This window comes from Parasteatoda tepidariorum, chromosome 9 (assembly GCF_043381705.1).
Source record: "Parasteatoda tepidariorum isolate YZ-2023 chromosome 9, CAS_Ptep_4.0, whole genome shotgun sequence".
Classification (NCBI taxonomy): Eukaryota; Metazoa; Arthropoda; class Arachnida; order Araneae; family Theridiidae; genus Parasteatoda; species Parasteatoda tepidariorum.
Genome location: NC_092212.1, coordinates 57,085,513 through 57,101,894, shown reverse-complemented (window position 1 = coordinate 57,101,894; position 16,382 = coordinate 57,085,513). Strand labels below are relative to the sequence as shown.

The following is a 16,382-nucleotide window of genomic DNA, read 5'->3' as shown; positions in this document are numbered from 1 at the left end:
GACAGAAGAAAAATACATATTTTTAGAATTACTGGCCGTGCGATGATTGGTGAACTAATTTCTGTTTCTAAAAATTATACCTTTGATTGGTCTGTTACATAATATTATTGCTTGTGCTTTGACAGTAAAAAAAATCTGTAAAATAATTACATAGCAAAATATAAATTTCTATGAGAACGCCTTGTATTCAACAAACTTACTATGTAATATTTTTTTAAAAATTAAATACAAGAGTTGGCTCAACGAAATCAGAGGAATTTAAAAATATTAAATAATGTTACTTTTTTCATATATACTATGACTACAACTTTTCTGACTTATCAGAAAGGAAAGAGAAATACTTTTCTGCTCTTTATAGCAACTGTTTACATACTATAATGAGTTGTCTTTTATTATTAGTGTACTCATAACGAATAACTATTAAAACCCTGACGAAAAATATGATAAACAATCGTAAAACACGTGTTAAAATATTTGAATATTGTATTTGTAATTGATAAATTTCATTGGCCATGATCATTATCAGTTTTTTTCATTTACCTCTTTGAAAGCGAGACATTTTAACACAGTAAGATCAAGTGTTTTTTTTATTCAATACATAATTTTCATGTAAAAATAATTTGTCACTCTTTCATTAGTTTTATAGATCTTTAAAGGATCTTATTTTAAAGCGTTTCTCATTGAATTATTAATCCAACATTGGATGGTTTTTCTGTTCTAAAAATATTCATGCTTTAGTCTTTGAATATGATGCTTTCGTTTGTTTAGTTTATTGAAATTTAAATTCTTCTCTTACTTAAAATTTTGCATATTGTAAGCATATTTGATCTAAAGCGTTTGTATTTTGATGTCGATTGTCAACTACGATCATTATGCAAATCTTTGAAAATGTACGTAAACAGTTTTTTTCATGGAAAACAAAACTATTTCCTTAAAATAACTAAATTGAATAAAAATATATGTCTGTTATCAATAGTAAAAACACTTCAAATTACCATTAGAATTATCAATTTTGACACTCTTATTTATATTTTAATTAAGCCAAAAATTATTCAGCTTTCTTGCTTTTTGATGAAATTGTGGAAAGCTCAGAAGTTTTTGAAAGGGCATTCACTTAACACTGTAAAAATTTATCAAAACGAATAACATCATTCAACTGAATTTGATCCCTAACATTTTTTAAGTTACCATCTTATACTATTTTATGTGTCTATTTCAAAAAGTAATTTTCACTCATTATCTAAAGAGTAAAATTTGTAGTTTATAGTTAATAATTAGACATGCTATGAGGTAATCTCTATGCATAAATTTTTTTTTTCCAACAAAAGTGAACTAAAAATCTTTTTTTGATAAGCAGCTTAAAAGGTTTCTATAATTTATACTTCTTATTATTAGAAAATAATATTCAACAGTGTATATTTTGTTGAAAAAAAAAAGGGTATTTATTTAAAAAATAATTTTAAAATTACTTTAAAAATTTATTTATATACCCCTTGAAAAAAGAGACTTCTAAAAATATAACCAGTTGAGAATAATCTTAACAAAGCCAATATTTGTAATACTAAACCTTAAAACACAGATAATTTTTGTGTGTACTTATTGTTTTATCATTTAAATAATTTTTCTTTTGAATGAAATACGAATTTAAAGGCAGCATTTTGATTCATTTATAAGGATCGAAAGAGCTTGCCATCTGTCAAAAAATGCTTAGGGAGAACACTATGATATTGTTATTTGTTCCCTATATTTTTTTCTTTAAAAAATATAATTAATCAGTAATTTTGCTTCCAGTGTTAAAATTACTATGTAGCACTACCATCGAACAAAAATTTTTTTTTTAACAAATTTGTTATAAAATATTGAGCATTAAATGCTTACTAATACGGAAGTAAAAAAAAAAGAAAATCCCTATCATGCAACACTTAGCTAAGCCTAACCATATACCCACTTTACCTCACCACAGAAAATAATTCCTAATAAATGAAATTTTGCTATTTATTCTTTAATTTCTCTGCTATTTATTCTCTAATTATTCTTTATATCTCTGTTTTTTAGATGTCTCCCAAACAGTATTAACTAAATAGTGTTTGCCAGTAATTAATAATATTAGAAGAAAGTTCATGAACAGCTTAAATTAACTTATCGTATAAATTTATCTGAACAAATAGTTTGTAAACATTAAGTTACAGCCTTATAGCTTGTTTGTAACATTAAGTTACAGCCTAGATATAACAACCTCTGCAGGGGCAGGCTCTGCAGAGGTTGTTATTTCGACCTGAGTTATTTTGGTTATTATATCAATCTCACTGTGTGCTAAGGGCTTCAAATTATTAACCAGTAAATTAAGCAAACATATTCTTAACCAAAGGCAAATCTTAAAAGTTTTTATGAATTTTTTTTCTTCATAAGTAGACTTCAAATTAAAATACAAATTTTCTAAACATTGAATTATTTTTAAAATGTAAATTTAAAGTCGTTTTGCAGTTGGGGAAGAGTAAATGAGCAATGAATGAGAGAGGGGATGAAAAATCTAGATGTTTTATCGTCTTTGATGAAAATAAATCTGAACTAGAGCAGTAACATAAGGATAAACCTGAAGCGACATTATGCTATCAACATGCGAAACATATTTTTTGAAAATATAGTTAGTTGATAATGAGCATCTTGCTACCACTTAATCTGTTTTGTTGACAAAAACGGTAGGGAAGAATGATCTCACTGCTCAGAATTGCGGTGACATTGTCGCTGAACGTTAGAGTTCTTGCAGAAAGAATTTTCCTTAAAAAAGTAAAAAATTTTGATTTTTCTTTTCTGCAAAAATTTTAAAAAAATTTTTTTTTCTCTAAAATTATGTTTGAAAGATGCCTTTTTCATGCATAGGAGGGAAAAGAAATGTTTGTGATTTTTCTATTCTTATTTGAGAAGAATGAAAATTAAAGAATAATGAAGTAAAAAATTTTTTTTCCAGAAATGTTCTAAAGATTTTTTTCTCCATGATTATATTAAAAAAATGTATTTTTCAGGGATTAGAGGGGAAATAAAGACTCAGGATTTTTCTATTCTTAATTGGGAATAATAAAAAAAAATTTTTAAAAATTTTAACTTTCTTTTCTTCCAAGATTTTCAAAAGATTTTTTATCTCCAGGATTATTATATAACAACATAGCAAAACTTTTACTTCATTTTTCAAAAGATTCATTTCATATGCATAGAAGGGAAAAGAAATTCTCCTGATTTTACAATTCTTATTTAAGGATAGAATAATTAGATATTGACTAGTTTCAGGTAGAATTTCAAGAAAATATAAGGGGATAAAAGCAACATGAAATCGCAAAAGTTAAAGAGATAGTTCCATTCTAGAAATCCTGTTCTTTCGTTCCTATTCTTTTTCTTCAATTACACCTTATTTTACATTTTAATGAAATTTGACTGTAATTTGGGATTTGTTACAAATTCAGAATAATGTCCTACTTTTTTTTTAATTTGGTTGAAATGAAATCGATCCAATTTTTTATTTATTTATTTATTTTTTTAAAATACACACATAAAAATTTTAAATCGTGCATTTCAGTTTTCACTTTTTCACACACAACTCGCATCGATTCTCTCATAAATATATGCAGTGTTTTGTTAAATTTTTTTTTGGCAATTATTGCTATGAACTTTTATTTTGTATATTTTTTTTCCTGAAACTTCGATGTCTTTAAGTATTCAGTTCTGATTTGAATTCTCTTGAATTTTTGAAATATTCTGATATTATTACGGCACGTGAAATTCAAATTGCGGATTCAAAAATTCATTCCTTGACTCACTCGTTTTGCACCGATATTTTCGTCAATCCATGTGGTATTTCAATCGTTTTTACAACAGTTATTGCTACGAATGCTCAAATTTTTTTTTAAAAAAAATCTCGATGTTTTGCATACAATTTACCTATACGAAAAACTCAAATAAATTATTTACTTTTAATGTGAGCGTTTTTCGGCTTTTTACTGCTAGTGCTACCAAATTCCACCGTGTTTTTAAAATTCAGGTTATTTCTCAGTTGATATTGTTTCTGCATTTAAAATTTTAATTGCGCATTTAAATAATTATTTTTTGATGTGCTCACATTATGCTGTTACACAAATGCATGTTGTATTTCGATTGTATTTTCGGCAGTTATTAATATTGATTTTAATGTAGCTTATAAATATCCCAATATATTTTTAACAATATCTAAAATTCGAATTGCGCTTATGAATATTTAATTTTTAAAGCAATGATTTTATCGCTTTTTTTTTTTAGGCATTTATTTCTACACAGTTTTTAAAATCCCATATTTTTAGTACGGTATTATTTTTGAAGGGTCCGATTCACGTGATTTCTCCGTCAATCTTTTTTTCGGTAGTTACAGCTACAGATTTCACGATTTTTTTTTTTTGATGTGATGATTATATATGAAATGCGAAAAAGGAAATAACTCGTGTGTTTTCCTCTTACAAAATGTGAGAATATCGCCCATGATATTAGAATAAAAATTGCTACATATTCACTTAAAAAAAATATGTATATAAAATTTTATTTTACTAAAATAGATTTTTTTTTTTTTGTAAACAGAACAATTCTGTTACTTTACATTTTATTAGTAACATATATATTTGTTTGTTATTATTAAAAGTAGAAAGATATTAGAGCTAGAAAGGTTTGTCGCAGAAAGTCCAAAGAATTTCTGCCACCGGGGTGATCTCTATTTTATCATTGTTTGTCGTAATCTCTCTTGTTTCTTTCATAATCTGCACTTAATTCCAATTGGTTGAGATTTATCTCATTGAAATTACTGTAATTAAATACAAAACACGGGATTTATTCAGAAATTTTTTATTTTTTGTTCGATCTCTATATGGTGGGTACATAAAATTAGTGGAAATATTTACTTATATTTCATAAGTACTGGACTTATTTTGGCAAAAGCATGCTACATTTTAAATAATAGAAACTCTTAGCATTTTTACAAAATTCTTATTTTCAGTGAAAGAATTTTTTTAAATAAAGGGTAAAAAATGTTTTTTTTTGAAATAGGACTAAAGATCTGAACCAATGCATGTTGATGTTTAAAATATTTTTTAACACAAAAGTGTGATTTTGTTAATTAATGTTTTATGAAATATATCTGTGGTGAACGAATTTAAAATGCAAATGAAATTTTTTTGCATGCAATGGCAAAGTTTTTTTTCCCCTTATTTTTTATTTTAATTCTTTTATAGTTGCAACTATCCACATCTCAACTTACAAAAACTGGTAATTATTTCAATTGTATTTACCATTATATTGATCATATAATAGCTCAAAAATAAGATAATTTCAGTTTTAATCAAAAATATGTTTTTGAAAGGTCATTACCATGAAATATTATTATGTCTTCAAAATAATCATTTCAATAAGAATTTTTTTTTTGTCCTGAAGTTTACTTTTTATGGACCAGAAAAATTTGAAGTAAAATTTATGTTAACAAGAGTCATATGAATCGAATTGTGATTGCTGTATGTTTGTTAAAAAAATAACGATTTGCTTGATCATTATTTTTAAAAGTTTTTAGTGGACGATTAAAAACTATTATACTTTTAGTGGTTAGTGGTTTAGTGGTCAAAAATGAGTGGCATAGTTTTTATCCTATTACCTCTGATATGGCTACACCTTTTCCATTGCGAAGTTATAATAAAATAAATATGTGTGACATTGGAATTTTAAAATATTCACTATGATATTTGTTCCCCCCTACTAGTTCAGTGGATTCCAATGGCATTCCCTCCTGCAATGCAATTGAGATGATGATAAAATTTTTCCTCGAGATTCCCTCCTTCCCATTACTTTCCTATAACCTTCCATGAACCCATGAAAAATCATTCAAAAGCTGTTGATTACTCGAGGGTTTTGACTGATTCACCTAGTATGCCAGAAAAACCAGGTAAACCTCCAGTGAGAAAATGGGAGGTATTTCCTGGAAGAAACAAGTTTTATTGTGGTGGACGCATTATGATGGCTCGACAAACTGGTGTCTTTTTGTTCACCGTCTGCCTAATTGTTGGAACTTGTACATCTTTTTTTGTGTTTGAGTGAGTATGGTTCTCTTTTAATTGATAAATTTATTTAATTTAGTGAAGTGAAATACTAAGTTTTATGTAAGGAACAGTGCTGTTGTAGTTGATCAAGATATAGTTCACTTACTGTGGTGCATCTAATTAAATTTGAAGCCTTATTATATTTAAAGCCTAATTAAATAAAAAAAACTAATTTAGTTCAATACAATATTTTTGTCCATTTACTATGTTAAATATGTCAATATGTTAATGTCCATTTAATATGTTTTCAATTTAAACAGTAAGTAAAAATATCCTTCACCATTTTTAAAGTCATAGCATGAACTATTGTAATAGAATATAGACGGATCATATTTATTGAAGTCAGCAAATTTCCGCATCTTCAGTCAGTTGCTTTAATAACTATAATACCTTATGAAATCTGTGTATTAAATACCCAAGTGGATGACCTTTGTGCTAAAATACAAACTAAGACAAACAACGTTAAGGAGCACAAAAATATTTATAAATATTTTTGTGCTCTTTAACTTTGTTTGCCGTAGAAATCTGCGTATTGCTATGAAAATGTTAATGTTTATTAAATATTTGCGATTTAAAGGGAGTCTGGTAAGATTAAAAAAAAGATACAGATGTATCTTACTCGAAAAGGTATGTTTCCTTTACTATATTTATTTTTTTCAGCATTTAATGATTTGGGGAAATAGTAATTTTTCTCAAAATTGTTTTGATTGTAGGCAAAACCATTTTGATTGTTAGTTGCATAATTTTTTTTAAAAAGTCACTGAAAATGCATCTTTTTATTTTGAAATACTTGTTTGAGAAAAGGTCATTTGTATATTGTATGTTATTAAATGCACATTAATAAAAATCAGAAAATAATTAATAGAAAAACCCTATTTGAATTCATATAATTATTAAGTAGTCTGTTAACTTTGGTGTTTATATGAGTTTCTTTACTTATTTTATAGTGTGTTGAACTTAATAGCTTATAGATTTTTCAAATTGCAAATTTTTTGTTTATATTTTAACTATTATTTTTAAATGAAAGTGTAAAAGGAAGCCAGATATTGTTGGGGTTTCTGCTTTGTTTAAAGTAAAATTGTGGGGTTGACTGTATTCCCATTTATTGTTTACTGATTTTTAAAGTTTAGAAAATATTATGAAAAAGTGATTCTAGAAATACAAGCATAATGGAATACAAAACCTGAAAAAGTCACAGAAATTCCAACTGGAATTTTACCACACAGACTACATGAACTTACTAACTTTAGATGGATTTTTTTCTCCCTTATCGCTTAATAGTGAAACTGTGCTTGATAAGGACATTTTTATACATATTTGTCTGACAGTTGTAAGAGTTAAGAATGAATTACATTTATGTACAAATTGTACATTATATTAAATAAGACTTCATATGTTAAAGCTGATTTATTTAACAATTAACATAGTTTAAAATAAAAATTTGCTGTCAATCAATAAATCTTGTTACCAGACTTAGATTAAGTGAAAAACTATCTGCAAACATGAAATCTTAATTGATAAACTTTATGCAAGTAATTTATTGACTATTGTAACTAATTTCAATCCTTTTGTCACCACCTAAATTTGAGGAAATTTGTTCAAAAATCACGTTTTTAAAAGGCTTCAATTGAAAAAAAACAAAAACATTTTGATTATTATACGTATCAGCATATATTTCTTTAAATTTAGCAGTTCTATGATATAAATGTAAAAGGAGTTATTAATTTACATTGTTTTTCCTAAGGCTTTCTGCTCAGAAACATTTCAATGCTAACATATAATAAATATTTTTATGAGAATCACTTTTCAATTCTGTTACTTTTAAATAATCTTGTGCTACTCATTTTACCATGTATAATAGCACAGAAATAAAACATTAAAATTAAATTGTTTCAATATGTTTTATTACGGAAAAATACTGAAAACAAATTACACGCTTGATAATATCATCTAAGAAAAAGAGTGATTCATCTGTGTTCATAATTTTTTTTTTTAAATAAATAATACTAAAATGTTTTCCATATTGTGCATATCTTGGTACATCAAGTAAGTTCAATGATCTTTTTTTGTTTTTTTTGTTTTCTCTTCTGAAGTCTGTTTTTAAAATATTTTTTTAGCTGCCAGTACCTGACAAGAGAGATTAGCCCAGCCATACCTGTAGTTGCTGCTGTTCTTTTTCTTTTTGTTATTTCCACTTTATTTCGGACCAGTTTTAGTGATCCAGGTGTCATCCCTAGAGCTACTCCAGATGAAGCTGCTGACACTGAAAAACAAATTGGCAAGTTTATTTTATAAATCTATTCACAATTTCCTTTCACCTTATTCTAAAGTTTTTTGATTTTCAGTGTATTAATTTGAATAATTTTAGAATTTTTGTTTTCATTTTACTATAAAAATTACTAAAAAACATTTCTCCTTGTATAATACCCACATGGGTTCTTGCTATTGGTTATGTAGTGTCAACTAAAAAATTTTTCTTTGCTAGTTTTCATTGCCAATTTAGTAAAAATTCTTTGATTTCTTCTTCAAAAATATACATTTGTCGCTACCTCAGATTAAGTAGAGCTCAGATGATTGGGAAATGTATTTTTTAGTTGATTAATCACGCTGCTTTATTCCTCAGGGTACATTGTATTTTTAAAAAGTGCTTATTTTTTATTTTCATTTTTTAAAAGCCCTTAAAGGTACTTATTTCATTGGGTGTTTGTAGAAAGTGCGTAATTTTCTTAGCTTGAAACTTTTTAAATTTTCAAGTCATTCAAATCGATTTTTTTCCGTTAGTTGCCAAATACGGCTCTTTACAAATTATGGGAATTTTCCTTTAAAATTTTTCTGCGCATATGCATTAAGAAAGTATTATTTTAAATACTCAGATCTTGCGCAATTTTTTATGAATTTTTTTTAAAGTTAAGATTAAAAATAATTTTGTTATTTTGAAAATGACAAAAAATTTTTTAAAAATTTTATTAAGTATTTCTGCAGTCATAGTAAGAAAACGCAAGGCAAAAAAATTAGTTTTTTTTATAAAAATGTCTGTATTTCCATAAATATTTAAGCTAAGCTTACTAAATTTTATGCAATTATTGCATATAGTAAACAAAGTTATTGAGTCCAGTTGCAAGTTATATTTTCTGAAAATAGGTCATCATCATCATATCTGGCTAGAAAGCCCAGGGTGGGCCAGTGCCTTCCTTTGAATTCGAATCCACTTCTTACACTTCCACTTTTATCCACTTTTGACACTTGTTCGCCAGTTTTTCTGCTTTAGAGTAAGGAAATCAGTCTCAACTAAATCCAGCCATCTCAGCCTGGGTCTACCTCTTTTCCTGTTTGTTAGGGGTTTGTGTAATAGGATTTTCTTTAAATTTGAGTCATCATTCCTTCTGAAAATGTGAGCTGCCCAGTTCATTTGATTTATTTTAATGAATTTCACAATATCTGGCTCTCTGTAGATTTTATACAGTTCAGTATTATATTGTCTTCTCCAGGAATTATTGAAAATGAGGAACTGAAAATAGGTACTTTTCAAAAATATTTTTTTTGCACGTAATTTGTTGCTAGTCCATCAAATCTTGGATAACTGTAAACTTTATTGATAAGTATGAAAAATCGCGTGACCTAAAGAGAGACCTTTAGAGTTATAAAATATCTCTATTATTATAAAATATCTATATAATTATTAAACTTAGTGTCTCATCAATTATTGTAGCATAGTTTATATATGAAAAACTTTAAACAATAGGAAAAAAATATATAAATATGCATACTTTAATTATAGTTTTTTTTTATAAAAAGAAAGTTTAAAAAAATATTTTTTAAGGCTTAAAAGATGCTTATTTTTGTTATTAAATTGGACTATGCACCTGTTCCTGTTATAGAATCAAAATTAACAATCCCCACCAACCATGGGGTGACTAAATATAACAAATGGCAATTTAAAATTTGTTAGCCAGTCGACAGTTTTTTGACAAATATTTTTTATTTTTAATGAATCTGAAAATATTATGCATTTTTATACTATACAAAAATTTCTTTACTACATACTTTGTGATAATTACTGTATTTTGACAAATCCATTAAAAGAAATGCTTTACATTATTAGTAATAATAGTTTCTTCTTGAATTAAAATTTTCAGTTTTTCAAAAAAATGGTCACATGTTTTAAAAATGAGGTACAGTTAAAGATACTACAACTAGCCAGTAACAAAATTTCATAATTTTACCATACATTTTTGTTATTAATTTTGAATTTTTGTCTTATTTTTAGAAGTCCCAAATGGATCAAATTCCCCTACTTATAGGCCTCCTCCCAGAACGAAAGAGATTCTGATACAGGGGCAAACAGTGAAGTTAAAATATTGCTTTACGTGCAAAATATTTCGCCCACCAAGAGCTTCACATTGTAGTATATGTGATAATTGTGTGGGTAAGAGAGTTAATATATTTTTTAAATTACATTTTTTGATGCATGCTATTACATTTTTATTTAATTTAATGTTTTTATATGTGTTCTTTTCTTCATTTTTTTTAATTTTATTCTTCAATTTGTTTGAATTACTGTGTTATTTATTTATTTAAAATTAGTTTCTGTACAAAATTTTGCAATTTTTATACTGTTGGTTTATATATTTTAACTTTGTGACATAATATTTTTGATGCAATCTTTTTTTTTTTATTAAATTGGATTTTTTAATTTGTATATTTAAATTAAATATTTAAATGGTTATTAAGCACTTAAGTTTTTTGAAGTTATTATATATGGTAGAACATAACTAATACCACTAATAATCATTAATTATATTTGCATAAAGTAAAGTTTTATCATTATTAAGTTTAGATTCAAAATTAATATTTAGGAAATAAAAATTAACTAACTTTAGACAGAAAGTAGAAAATTGATTCACCATGTATATCATTGAATTAAATTTTATATAACTCAATTATAAGGAATAATAGTATTTAATAATATCATGTTAAACAATGTAGTTACTTAAATTAACTTTTAAATTTCAAAATATAATAATTTCATGTATACTGACGAGTGGAAGAAAACTGTTTTATATGAATGCGTTCTGACAGTAAAAAAGGATATCAGGATAAAAAGAATCTGTACACAATGAAAGGGATCTGTCACCTGCATATTTTAATGATCTATTTTTGCTTTTCCTTAAAAAGAGAAGTTTTGTTTGTTAGTATATGTGAAGACACAGTTTAAAATTGTTTAAAACTTATACGTAATTATTTTATTCCTTAAAAGTTTCATTTTTGTTTTCACAACACATATTTATTTTTAAATCATACTTTAATCCCTGTATTTTTGCTTTAATTATATAAATTAAAGTTATTTAAGTTTTTTTTTTCTAAAGAAAAAGTAAAACCCAAGTGGTTAAAATCAAGATTTAAATCACGGTGACTAAATTTTAATGAAAATGATTAAGATCAATGATTTGATTGCTGCTCTTTATAATTTCAATTGAATCAGTATTTGAAAAATATTTAAAATATTTTTTTCTTTTTTTAATTGTGAACTGCTTAGTTTAAAACATTTATGAAAGAATATTGTAGAAATCTTTTTATAAAAGAAATAATCGATGTAATGAGAATATTCACTTAACTTTTTTGTGTCATTTTTCTATTTCGTCCAGGAAAATATTTTTTTAATTCAAACAGCATGTTGAGTTGCTCTTAATTTACTAATCAGAAATAATTTTTACAGTTTTATTTGAGGTATGGCAAGTTATAATTTATATATATATTTTCCCCCCATTTTAATATGGATAACATTGTTTGATTTAAAACAGCTCATAGAGTTAATCCTATTGTAAAAAAATATTTTGAGCTTGTAGATGAATAATATGATGAGAAAACATTGATAAGAATAATATGATGAGAAAACATTGATTTTTTTCTCAATTTTTTTAAAACTTTATTCCATTGTATCAAAGATAATGTTCTTTATTGAATTTAAAAAATTTAAGTTTGTTTTTTTAAAATTTAATCTATAATCGAATGGTTAATGTAGTAATTTTTTCAAAAATAATTTTCCGGATTATCTTTTATTGCTTATTTATTTTTTCGTTATGAATGATATCTAATTTAAAACAGCTGGTGAAGTTAATTGTATTGGTTTAATCTTTATATGAAAATATTTCATAGATATAGAAGTAGTGATACTGATGGAATAGAATGTATTTTTTATGATTGGTTACTTAAGAATTGTTATATTACCTTGATATCTTTATTTTTTATTTTCATTGAAGATGCTTTTACTTGAGAGAAACTGAAATTTTTAAAATTACTATGATTTTTTTAAAACTTTTTATATACTTTATTTGTGAAGTGGTAGCCGCGTGTTATGTTGTGCTTGCCAGGGGTTAGGAAGAAAACTGCAATATATTCAAATGCCCTATGTAACAAAGATCACTGTATAATAACTATAATGTATAAATGTATTAGGTTATCTTTATGAAGAAAAAAATTACAAGAAACAATTACACTTCTTTTTATTGTTACTTTCTTCAAATGCAGTCTTTAGAGTAACAATAATTTTTTAATTAAGTCAGATCTTATTTTTCTGAAATTCTTTGAAATGTAAAATTTTAAGAAATTGTATTAATTTTTTGGGGGGTGAGGACAAGAAAAGGATGATACAGTAGGTAGTAGATTCTCTAACTTGGTCAGAAAATGCTCTGCTTAAGATAAGTGACTATCTATGTTGATGGAGTTTATGCAAAGTTGATGAAAATTTAAAAAGACGTATGTGTAATGTATAACAGTATTATATATTATTTAAAATTTAAGTAATACAAAAGGGAAATAATTAATAGAAATTTTTGTGTTATATTTCGATTTGCAATTCTTTTAGTACAAAAGAGAAGTTTACAAATGTATTTTTTTTTTGTGGAGAATTATATGATAAAATTCAGTTTAAAATTTTTCATTTGCTTTAAACTAATTTAATAACAAATTTTTCCAGCAGAACAGGCTTTTGATAAGGATTGACTTATTCTAATTGCTTTAGTACCACAAAAATGATTTTTTTTTAAATCAATAAAAGTTTTTTTTGTTTTTGCTTTCCCATTATCTTCAATTTTGATAATCCAATCCTGGTTAATTGAGAGTCCACCTTATATACTAATGGGTGTTATAATAGAATTAGCAATTTTGTTTACATTCTATCTCGCATCTAATGCGCCAAAAAGGTTTGTGGGAAGGTAAAAATATAGTTTTGACATGTGCAGTAATTATTTTAAGAAAATGAAAATAATAATGCCACTCCAATTACATAGTGGTTTTCTTTGAGGCAAGTGTTGGAAATTAAAAATCTAGAGCCGTGGTGGCTCAGAGGATGGAGCTCTTACCTACCAATGAGGTAAACTGGTTTCGAATAAAATAACCTCAGTAGTAGATGAAACCTGGGTTAGAGTCCCCTTGCTGTCAGTGCAAACCGTGGGAGTTTTCTATGTTTTCCTTTCCATGTAATGCAAATGAAGGTTAGTTCCATCAAAAAGTCCTCGATGAAGGCGAACTTCTCAATACTTGATCTAGGAGTTTCCTTGTCTTCTGGATTTCGTGTGTTCGAAATTACAGGGCTACAATGTTAAACATTGGTAGTTGTAAACTAGAAATTGGATCAGCCATTCAACGATAGTTATAAAATAATATTTAAAAAAAAATCTAGATTTCAAATACAACACTTCTTTTGCTTTGAAATTCTTTGTTTTGTTTATAAGAAGATAGAAACCTCTTAAATGTGCATATTAATTGATGGATAAAGCGGTAGAGTTGATAACAAATTTATATTACGTTAATCTTTGGTTTCATATGGCATTTTTTAGTTTTTGAAAATTTAGAATGTTTAAATTGTTTTACATTAATAGGGTATAGAGACTCGCTCTTAAATAAAAAAGATCCCAAGAATTTAGAAGTCCTGGGCTCTTTATATTCAAAGTTTAGCGGAATCACTGAGGCCCCAACATAATATGGGTGCTATTGTAAGATGTACACATTTTTCAAATTACTTAAAATGCTATAATTTTTTTATAGTACAGTACAGAACCTGTTTTCCGGAATTCAGAAAACCGGAAAACCAAAAAACCGGAACGAAATTCAATAAATTTCCCTGCCATTTTAAAAAAAAAAAATTTTTTTTCCTCATAAGATTTTAGGATTTTTCTTTCTTTTTTGAAAGATGTTTACCTTACCATCATTTTGGAAATAATCATTAGTGTATTACTTTATCGTTTNCAATGGTAGTTGTAAACTAAAAATTAGGTCGGTCATTCAGTGATGGTTATAAAATAAAATAAAAACAAAAAATGCAGATTTCAAATATAACTCTTCTCTTGCTTTGAAATTCTTTGTTTTGTTGATAAGAAGATAGAATCCTTTTAAATGTGCATATTAATAGATAGCTAGAGTTAATAACAAATTTATGTTAGGTTAATCTGTTGTTTCTTATAACATTTTTTAGTTTTTGGAAATATAGAATGTTTAAACTGATTTGCATTAATAGGGTATAGAGACTCGCTCTTAAATAAAAAACATCCCAAAAGTCCTGGGTTCTTTATATCCAAAGTTTAATGGGAATCAGTGAGGCACCAACATAATAGGGGTGCTATTGTAAGATATACATATTTTTCAAATTGTTTACTATGCTATAGAATTTTTATTGTATGTGTATGTGGATGATATACTTTCTTGAAATAACTTACTCTTTTTTTTAATTTTCAGAGCGTTTTGATCATCATTGCCCATGGGTAGGAAATTGTGTAGGAAAAAGAAATTATCGCTTCTTCTATTTATTCATTTTGTCCTTAGCTTTATTGTGTGTGTTCATCTTCGCATGTGTTATAACTCATCTTGTTTTACGTAAGTGGTGTAAATTGATGTTTTTGTTATTAATTTTAATATATATTATGTGCTATTTGTAACAACTGAATATCTTAAGACAATAATTCTATTTTTGCCCTGTGATTCTTAATCCAAGTAATCTTTATCTTAAGTGGATGACTTCATCAGAGTTTTACATTATTCTAAAGTAAAAGAAGGATTATTATTGGAAAAGTTACCTTTTGAAAAATGGTCTGGAATAGGCTTAACTTAACCCAATGGACAACATGTTTTGGAGAAAAAAAATTAAATAAATTTTTTTTTATTCACAATTCACAAAGATCTCTTATAATACTTGTACAGTTTAAAATTTCATGTGCATGCAATTAACACGTTTTTATTGGTAGTTTTAGACATGCAACTTTTTTAAATATATTTTATATTTTAATACCATTTGCTAACGACTTTTGTGTTTAATAAATCCAATTTATAGCATATTTTTATTGGTAGATATATTAATCTTTTATTATTTTATTTTAGTGTCAAGAAATGGAACATTCATTGATGCAGTTCGTGAATCACCGGCCAGATATCCTTGACAAATAATATTTAGTACAGATTTACGAAAAAATTTCATTTTTACTTAATTCATTTATCATGCTTTGAATTAAATAATCAGTATTTATAACTGTTGAAAGCTTATTTTTTAAATTTACAGAATGGTGTTTTTTGATTACAATATACATTCTATTTTTTTAAAAATAGTGTTATTTCTAAATAAGAGATATGGCTCTTATCAGAAATTAAATTAAATTAACCAAAATTATGAAGTTTTTTTTTACTTTCTTATTTTATCGAATCTTTTTTCCAATAATTCATTTTCTATTTCATTGAATTGTTTTATGTTATTACAGTTGAGGTTAATTCTTTCTGACACTGTTTACCCTGTCTGGCATCACTTATTTAAATAATCTACAATACATTCTTAATACATTTTTCAGTTATTTTGTATTTCCAACTTCAACTAATATATTTATATTTAAAAAAAAATTTTTATCATCCTGTGATGCAGAAATCATACATTTTTTAAAAAAAAAATATTGTGAAAAATAAGAGGTTAATTTTTAAACAAATTAAGTATTTTTTAAATTAAAATTTTTATTTTTTAATATTGCATTATTTATCTTCATGCAAAAACATTATTTATCAGTATTAAAAGCATATTTATATTTAAAGGATTAGGTATTCACTTTTGTTGTCCAATGAATTGTGGAGCTTCAAAAATTATAAATTTTTTACCATTATATTATATTATTTTCCTTTAATAAGTTAAAGTAAATTGTATAAAAAATATCAAATATTTATTTATACATGTAATTATTATGTGTACAATGATTACACCTATAGAATATTTACCTTTTATCAAAGTTCAAGGTTTTGGATACTTTA

At 25.9% G+C, this 16,382-nt stretch overlaps 1 protein-coding gene across 4 annotated transcripts in view; it reads left to right on the top strand.

The window, feature by feature from the left end:
• Positions 1-209: 209 nt before the first annotated feature.
• Positions 210-16,382, top strand: part of LOC107436396 (Palmitoyltransferase app) — a 32,104-nt gene continuing 15,931 nt past the window's right edge. For 2 of the 4 annotated variants that reach the window (XM_043040387.2, XM_071185541.1), the window contains exons 1-6: positions 300-568; positions 5,765-6,095; positions 8,219-8,379; positions 10,369-10,527; positions 14,835-14,972; positions 15,474-15,522. In XM_043040387.2, the coding sequence (XP_042896321.1) occupies positions 5,875-6,095; positions 8,219-8,379; positions 10,369-10,527; positions 14,835-14,972; positions 15,474-15,522 (728 nt within the window). In that variant the 5' untranslated portion in view covers positions 300-568; positions 5,765-5,874. Of the gene's footprint in view, positions 569-4,786; positions 4,886-5,764; positions 6,096-8,218; positions 8,380-10,368; positions 10,528-14,834; positions 14,973-15,473; positions 15,523-16,382 lie in introns of those variants that run through there. The other 2 variants (XM_043040388.2, XM_071185540.1) reach the window with 2 other exon arrangements.